Source organism: Fukomys damarensis, unplaced genomic scaffold (assembly GCF_012274545.1).
Source record: "Fukomys damarensis isolate Sample0158 unplaced genomic scaffold, DMR_v1.0_HiC HiC_scaffold_3, whole genome shotgun sequence".
Taxonomy (NCBI): Eukaryota; Metazoa; Chordata; class Mammalia; order Rodentia; family Bathyergidae; genus Fukomys; species Fukomys damarensis.
Window position 1 is genome coordinate 9,031,341 of NW_022900915.1, and position 8,739 is coordinate 9,040,079.

At 51.7% G+C, this 8,739-nt stretch overlaps 1 protein-coding gene across 2 annotated transcripts in view; it reads right to left on the reverse strand.

Annotated features, from left to right (window-relative positions):
* Positions 1-1,618: 1,618 nt before the first annotated feature.
* Positions 1,619-8,739, reverse strand: part of Pcyox1l (prenylcysteine oxidase 1 like) — a 9,709-nt gene continuing 2,588 nt past the window's right edge. The window contains exons 2-6 of one of the 2 annotated variants that reach the window (XM_010627135.3): positions 7,865-8,071; positions 6,383-6,557; positions 4,224-4,435; positions 3,120-3,260; positions 1,619-2,544 (exon numbers count right to left, since the gene is read on the reverse strand). In XM_010627135.3, the coding sequence (XP_010625437.1) occupies positions 1,883-2,544; positions 3,120-3,260; positions 4,224-4,435; positions 6,383-6,557; positions 7,865-8,071 (1,397 nt within the window). In that variant the 3' untranslated portion in view covers positions 1,619-1,882. The remainder of the gene's footprint in view (positions 2,545-3,119; positions 3,261-4,223; positions 4,436-6,382; positions 6,558-7,864; positions 8,072-8,739) is intronic. The other variant, XM_033766687.1, reaches the window with a different exon arrangement.

An 8,739-nucleotide genomic window follows, 5' to 3' on the forward strand; every position in this document is an offset into this window, starting at 1 on the left:
TATAATCTTCTTTTTTTCTTGTACTGGACCTTCATCCCCAGCCTTGCCCTCCTTTTAAAATTTTTTATTTTGGGATAGGATCTCACTAAATAGCTAAGTTACCTAGGCTGATCCTCCTGCTTCAGCTTCCCAGAGTGCTGGGATTACAGGTGTGCACCATGAGGCCTGGCAATAGTCCTCATTGCTTATTTCATCTGAGTTTGGTTTTCTACTACTTCAGACAAAAGCCTTTGGGGAGGGGGGTTGGGTGGCTGAGACTAGGTCTCACTGTATAGTTCAGGTTGGCCTAGAATTTGAGGCAATCCTCCTGCCTCCGCCTCCCAGGTGCTGGGATTACATGGGTATACCACCATGCCGGGCCTAACCTTCTTCCTGATATATCAGTTTCGTGATTTCTGTAAGAAGCCACAAATGCATATTGTCTGGAGAGTCCATCTGTTTCACTGCAGTTACCCGTACCAATATAGTAAAAACCTCAGAGCCAGTCTGTGGCCTTCTGCATGGAAGGGTACTTTGCCCCATGCCGAAAGCAATTCATTTTAGAGACACTCTAAATTCGAGCTGCTCTGTGAATGCATCAGGAGACCTTGGACTAGTTCTCCACTTTGGGTTTCCAGTCTCCACCTCTGCAGAAGGGAAAAGTGCTGCACTCTGGGAACTACTGTACGTCAGTTGGTAGTGATGCTTCATGGCATCCAGGTCCCTACTGTGAGCCAATGCAGCAAGCTGGGGCCTGGCCACCTATATTTTTACCCAGCATCCTGCCTTTGTAAGATCCAGATGTGGAGTCCGGTCCCATGAACCACACTTGCTGCGTGCCCAGGGATCTGATCCTCAGCACGTTGCCTTGACAGCATAGCACAGGCCCAAAAGAAATAAATTTTTACTTTTTTAAGACTTCTAGTCTTAAAGCAAGAATTTAGTCTTAAAGCAAAGCAAGAATTTCCTCTCCTTTCAAGCTAATGCTGAAGAAAGCACCATATTAACCTCCAAAGATCCAATCCCAGCACCTTTTTTCCCTCTCCTTTGCTCAGGTGAAGACTTGGGGGCGTGGTATGACTGCTCTCCACCAACTGGAGACTTGTGTCTTTTGCAATACAAACCCATCATGTCCCTCCTCAGCTTTGCATAAAGAACAGAATGATCAGTTCCTCCAAGTGCCAAGGAAAACTTCTCTCTTCCTATAGCCTAATTTGTTTCCCTTTCCCCACTGGTTGCTAGGAAGCTTAGAGCTACGCTGATGACAACATCAAGGCAAATGCCTTTCCTCAGGTCCTACCACTCATCTTCCCCAGTGTGCAATATTATTGAGAGGTTTGGAAATGATATGCAGGTAAGTTCTGAACTAGGTGCCTTACATCTAGCAAGCCAAACAGGAGCTATTAATATTTCTTAGGTTTCCCGATTGCTCCTTTACTCTATTTAGAACTTTCTGGTTGTAGATGTTCTACTGTAGGTTGTCTCAATGGACTGTGAGTCTTGGGAGTAGGTAGTAGAACAAGGTAGCAGCAGCATTAGACTCAGGGCTCTTTGCCTTATATTCCTTCCTATAGGTTCCTACTTAGTTAGAGAATCAAGTTAGAACAGCCTGAGATAGACTTTTATTTCTTCTTTAAAAAAAATAAATAAAGCAAACACATTGGCTTGGATTTCCTTCCCCTTTCTGTCTAGTTTAAAGAAGTAATCACTGTAAAGGTCCTTAAGATAGACAGGCAGACAGTGGGTCACTTGGACCCAGTATGGAGAGTAAAGAGGCTGGATACACAAAGGTCAGAAAGAATGGCTCAGGGTTGATTGTGGCTTAGTCGATCCTGGGCTGCTTGCTAGGGTTGTGATCCATCTTCAGTGTGGGACAGAAGTTCCTGGGCTCTTTCTGGACCCTTCACAGTTCAGTCTTGACCTTGTGCATTAAATCCTTTTGGTCAATTTTGTCCAGGTCCTGGTACCAGCGGTTGTAAGCCAGCAAGGCCACATTCTTGGCGGCTACGGCCATCACCTCCACGGAGCTGGCCGCCCACTCCAGGGCATTGAGGTAGAAGAGTTGGTCATGGAGTGCGAACTTAGGGAGGGTGGTGTGGGAGCCGTACAGGGGGTGGGCCTGCCACTCGGCCATCTGCACTGAGTAATAGGAACGGAAGAGGGTCTTCAGCTGGGTCCGAAGGAGGGGCCTGGGGGATTGCACTCGCCAGACAGCTGCTTCCTGAGGCTGCTTCCGCTGGAAGCTGGCTGAGATGTTGACAGGGCAGATGTTGTCCAGAGTGCAGAAGAAGCTAGGGAAATCTGTGGTGAGGATGTTGGCGAAAGGGAAGAGCTTAGGGTCGGGGAAGCCAAAGTGGGAAGAGTTGAGATAGCCATGGACCAGGGAGACGACTGCGGGCTGGAAAGAGCCAAGGACGCCATCGATGGGAGGGGTGAAGCCTTCAAAGGTGAAGTTGCTGCTGCTGTTGTCCAGGTGCAGGGGAGTGGCGATAACCACAATATCGTAGAAGTCAGAACCACTGCCCACCTCGCTCTCATACTCCACTTGGTACAGGGGCTTCCCTTCTGGAGGGGAGAGGAGGGAATGAAGGCCAACTTACTCCTGAGCTTCTACCCACTCATCTCCCATTCGGGGCCTGGCACAGAGAGACCCTGGTGACAGAACGGCTGGGCTGTCCGGAGGGCAGTCCCTGTCTCTCCATACTGGTGTGGGCTGCAGGGTGAACAATGGGCCAGGAAACAGGAGACCCAGGTCCTTTCTCTGGTTCTGCTGCTGACCAGCTGGGGGTGCTTTGGCAAGGACATCGCTCAAAGTCCTCACTGGGCAAAGGAACAGGCGGAGTTTCCTTAAAACAGCTTTCTGGCTCTGGTATTTGAATGGGGGCAACAGCGCCCTCTAGTGTCAATGGTTCTCGAAGGGGCTTTTCCTTTTGTTTTGGTGGTACTGGGGACAGAACCCAGGGGTGCTCTGCCCCTGAGCTACATACACAGCCTTAATCTTTTTTTTTTGTTGTTGAGACAGGGTCTCACTATGCAGTTTGGGCTGGCCTTGAACTTGCAGTGATCTTCCTGCCTCACCTGAGATGTGTGCCACCATACCTGGCTTATTTAACTTGTACAGAAGTGCTCTGTCCACTCACCTGCACTGTGCAAGGTCACAGAGGTCACTGTGGCGTGGATCACATTGGCCTTAGTGAGCTTCAGCAAACCGGAACACACCAGCTTGTTGCCCCCTTCTACTGCCCACAGGCTGCCTTGGGCCCCGGCCAGGGACATGGCGCCTAGACAATGCAGGAAATGTGGCTGGTGCGTTCTCAGAGCCTCCGGGCAGAAGGGCCGGAAAGCCCAGTGCTATGCTTTCTGGGCCTTCTTGCCACGGCAAGATTCCTCCCAATCGAGGGGCACAGGGAGGCAACAAACATACCAGCAACACAACCGTGGCTGCAATGCTTCTAAGTGAAAATGTGTTGCTCAGTGAAAAAGCCAGCTCCATTTCTATGGGATGCTCTGAAAAGGCAAGTCCACAGAAACAGGAAGACATGCTTTTGTCTAGGGCTGGAGGCTGGGGAGGCTGGTGATGGTTAAATTAAGGGATGGGATTTCTTCTGGGGTGATGAAAATATGTAAATTATGGCTCAGTACAAATATGTTATGAAGGACACCTGAGTCTCGAAGAGTGGGAGAGGAAGCCACGGCAGATACTGAGGTAGGGGCTGAGGGCTGTGAAGGAGCCAAAAGAACAATTCCTTGGGCAGAGGGGCAGTGCTTGGTCATATAAACCTTCTCATTCATTTACTCAGTGCACTGGGTGCCTAGCGCGGGGCAGATACTGTGCAGAGTGTTGTGGACAAGAGCACGAGTCCTGCCCCAGCAGAGCCCGTGTTCTCTGCACTTGGGGCCCATGCGGGGGAAGGAGGGCTCCACACATGGCCACACACAGCAGTCATGGGCCGGGAAGGTGAGGTGCACTGACCCTCTCAGCACGGCAGTCCTGGAACCAAAGCATCACCTCAACTCTACATTTGCACAGTGTAAGGGATTCGCGGGCCACCAGGAGCGGTGGGGCCAACCTGATCCTCCCAACACAGAGGATGGGTGCCAGGATGAAACAAGATGGCAAAGTGCCCAGTCAATGTCAGTGGAGACCGCTGGGGAGGTGTGAGGTTCTGAAGGAGGCCCCAGCTCCCTGAGGGTGCTGCGCGCAGGAGAGGGGCGAGTGGGCAGTCTGTGGGCTGGACACTCACCGGCGAAGGCGGGCATCGCCGCTGACTGGCCGTAGCTGGCCCGCAGGACAGCGGAGACAACATCGTCGATAAAGCGCTGTGTGACGCCCACCTGGAGCAGGGACTCGGCCACAGAGCGCTGGGTCATGTTGACGAAGGCAGTCTCTCCCAGTGAGTAGAGCAGCTCCTCCACCCCCGAGAAGGCATAACCGTGGGCTTGGTACTTATAGATCCTAGGGGATACACGGGGCGCAGCTCCTGTGCAGAAAGGCTTTTTGGCTGACTTCCCACCACCAGAGGTCCCTGTGGGCTTCAGAGCCCACCAGTGACTTTCCAGCTCCTCTGCAAATGGAGGGGTGGCAGAAGGAGCTGGTTATGTTTTCCCGGGCCTGTTCGCTGGCTGTGGTGGACCTGTCCTTCTTAGAGGGACAACCTGGAAATAAGGACAAGTACTCCGGAATACCACTAGTCCTGGCTTCACATCGTGGTTTGGCTAAGGGTAATTATATTACCTAACCCTGCTGGGCACGGTCCAAAGCCCTCCTCACCCAACTGGGACTGCCTGTCAGTGGGCCCCGGTCCATGCCTGCTGAAACCTCCCACATGTGCCAGGTTCTCCACGTTTCCAGTCTTCCTGGTCTACTTCTGGTACTACAGCTTCCCATGAGGGAGGACAGCAGCTGTCTCCCCCGCCCCAGCTTCACCTGAGGCTTCCCACCTGCTCCCCAGCTCACATCTTGTCCCTCTACCACTGACCCAACCCAAGGACTGGCATGGACTGGGACCATCTGCCGATCGATTTCCGGACTAGCTGGCCTTAGAAATGTTGCCCACGATGGTGCTGCTCTGTAAACATGCTGAGTTTGGTTTTCCCTGGAACACCAGATAGAAGCATCCAGAGAACAGACAGAAATGTGGGTCTGGAACTGACAACTGGAAGTTGTGTCCCACAGCAGGAAGAAGTCATCACTGTAGACTGATGAGGGAGAAAAGCATAGGAAAGAGAAAGGAGGGGCAAAGGGATAAGTTTCGAGGGCCTTGGAGCCTATAAAGGGTACCACAGGACCCGGAGTAGGGACGGAGCCGTGGGACCACTCTTAAGTGCCTGATAGTGAAAGGGGACGGGGCCAGGGGAGCAGCTTTCTCCTTGAGGGCTGGAAGCAGGGCGAGCCCCTGGCCCTGGCATGTGAGGTATCTGGAGAAGACAGGCAGGGAGCTGGCACCGGAGGAGGAAAGTGGTGCAGACAGGACTTGGTTCTAGATGGAAAAAGTAGGGACAGGCAAGTGTGCAAATGGCGGGCCAGGCTGCACATGGCTTACAGGTGTGTTCCATTTAGCCTGCAGCAAGACTTGGCTCCAACAGGAAACAGCTGGGAGATTTCACAAATGACACTGACTTTCAGCTTCCAGGGGCACCGGGTGACCTGGCCACAGGGGGCTGTGCTGTGGTGCACTGGCTGCCTGCCACTGACAGCCTTGTCCTTCAGGTCGCCCCATGTCCTGCGGCTCCCCGGCCCCTCCCACCTTCAGGGTGCTGCTTTCCCTAGGCTCATCTTGCTCTGGACTCTTAGGTGACCGAATTTCAACCTGTGCTTTAATCAGCTTAGTGGAGGGAAAGAAAGTGAGTGAGACGGGGGCAGGAGTACCAGCCCTGTGGAGAACCATAGAGCCAGCCCTCCGCCATTTTATGATATAGCCTATGAAGCCATTTTGTATTAGGTTTAGTTTTCCTGTAGATCACATGATATGTTCCCATAGGTGTTTGATGTATCCTTATAAGGTAATAATCTGTTCTCTGTATGCTGATTGGTTGCATTATGGTATATATGTTGCCACCCCTTCCGGGCACGGAGAGAGAGTGGGGTAGAGATCTGGAGATGAGGAACTAAAGTAAACTCCTTGTGTATCAAGTGTGTGCCTCTTTGCTCACGCGTCGCCAGTTCAGGCCCCCTGTAGTCGCAGACCGAGTTGCCCAAGGCAATCCGGCTCGCGACAAGCCCTGCCCACGCGGAGCCCTTCCTCAGGCTGGGGCTTGCTCGGAGCCCGGGCTCAATCGTGCTAGGCCCCTACAGCCACCGAGTAACTTCCTTTTCATGACTGACAGCAGTGGAGCACGTGCCTTCCCCGGCTCTCCTCGCCTCTCCCGGGCAATGCCTTCCCTCAGCTTGGCCCAGCCCTACCTCATGAACTTTTCCATGACCTCCTCCACCCACATCTGCAGCCTCAGGAAGCTGATGCCGTAGTACCACCAGAGGCGGAAGAGGTTCAGCAGGTACCAGTCGGTCTCCTCCAGCACGAAATGCTCCCCGCTGAAGATGGCGCTCCTGCCCACCACCTCGCGCCGGTGTCTCAGCCCTGTTGAGACCAGGAGTTCCTCAGGCCCCCTTCATAAAGTCCCCCAGTGGGGGGTTGGCAGTGCTTTAAGTTTAAATTCAATGCCTTCCTGATGCAAGAGGCTGGCTCAGTCAGGGAAATGGGCGTGCCGTGGTTTGTCTGTTCTTTACCTGAGCACACTGGGGAAATGTTTGCCCTTCCTAGCCAATAAGAAGATGCAAATGAAAACCAGGTGCCATTTTACATTTTTCTCCAAAAGGGATTCTCTTGGCCATGAGGTAGGGAAATTCTGATCTCATCCCTGAAAGTGCAGGGCTCTTGCTCTGAGGTAGGGTTCTGGACACCAAGAGCTCTGGAAGTAGCCAGGGCTTGTTCCAGAGGTCTAGTGCTATACAACTTACACAGCACTGGACTAAAATACACGCTTATAGCTATTCCTTTCCTACCTGTGCACACTATTTCACTGTTTTGTTACCTTGACAACATACTGTACCTTGGAGAGATTATTAGTAGTATTATTTTTGGTACTGCGGATCAAACTCTGGACCTGGTGCTTATGAGGCAGGTGGCGGAACCACTGAGTTAAATCCCCGGCCCTTGGAGAGATTACTCTATATCTGGGTATAAAGGACTTTCCCCTTTGGTTGCTAAATAGTCTACCCAGCGCTTACACAACTCTATATTTAACCCCAGGCCCCAGGAAGGGGGCAGACAGGGTATTTTCTGCCATTTGTCACGACAAAGATGCAATGAGCAAGTGTGCAGGTCTGTCATTTTGCACGTCACAAGGCCACCTGTGGGATCACTTCTGATGACTGGAATTCCTGTATCAAACAGCATGTGCATTTGTGGCTTTGACAAATGTTGCTGAGTTTGAATCCCAGCTCTCACTCATGGCTGTGTGGTTTTGGCTGAGGTATCTAAGTTCTCTGAGCCTCAACTCAGTTTCCTCATGGGGAGACCTGACAACTATCTCACAGGCTGGTAGGGAGGATTTGAAGTAATGGCCACCTACCACCTACAATGATGCCAGGCTCCTGGCAAGCACCTGCATGTAGACACTGATCTGATCATGATAATCAAGAGGCAGTAAAATAAGAAGGAAGTGAACTGGCCTGGGGTTCAAACCTGAGTTCTAATGCCGGCTCTGCAACTAACTCACTGTGTAACCTCAGGCAAGTTCCTTCCCCTCTCTGGTCTCAGCTGCTCCATCTGTAAAATGAGGAGATTGGGCTACATGACCATTCAGCCTCGAAAGTTCTGGGCAGTCTGGCAAGGGCCTGGTGGCTGCTAGCCCTGGACACTGGAGCCCCAGGACGGGCACTCACCCAATAGCTTGACGAAGTCTTGCATGTGCAGGCTCAGGGAGTGGAAGGAGGCCGCTCCACTCTCATAGTGCTGCTTGTTGACTGAGATGGTAGCCAGGCGGCCACCCACAGTACCCTTCTCGTACACATCGATCTGCACCCGGGGTCCAAAGTGCTGCTGCAGGAAGTAGGCCACCGCGGAGCCTCCAATCCCGGCCCCAACCACAGCTGTCAGCAGGCCCCGGTGGGGAGGAGAGAGGAAAGAGACCACAGTTATGTCTTTCCACATGCCCTGCTGGTACTCTTCAGTGTCCGTGCTTAACATTTCAAAAAGGAAATTCAGTCTCGATTTTCAGTACAGCTATGAATAACAAAGGCCAACCTGAAAACTGCCACCTACAATCACGGACATTTTATAAAGGAAAACACACAGCAGCAGCAAAAGAGCAGAAAAGAATCTTAAAATCCTTTAAAGAGAATAAATTTAGTTTTACACAAAACTTACTACGTTACTCCTATTTTTTTTTTTCTTGGTACTGGGGATCAAACTCAGGACCCTGTGCTTGGCAGGCAGGCGCTGTCCTGCTGAGGTACATTCCCACCCCATATTGTCCATATTTTCATTTCACTATGAACTGGTGAAAGTGGGTACTGACCAGTTCTGTTTGATGGATCTGTGCCTGGAGATGCAGTTTGTTTTTGGTTTTTTTGTACCTGGGATTGAACTCAGGACCTCGTGCTTGTGAGGCAGGCAGGCAGGCAGGCAGAGGCACCACTGAGCTAAACCCCCTGCCCTTGAGTCAGTGTCTGGAAACCACTCTTTAATCCAAGGATTAGCAAACTAGAGCCTGTCAGCCAAATCCAAGCAGATGCTTGTTTTTTTTTTTTTTTTTTTT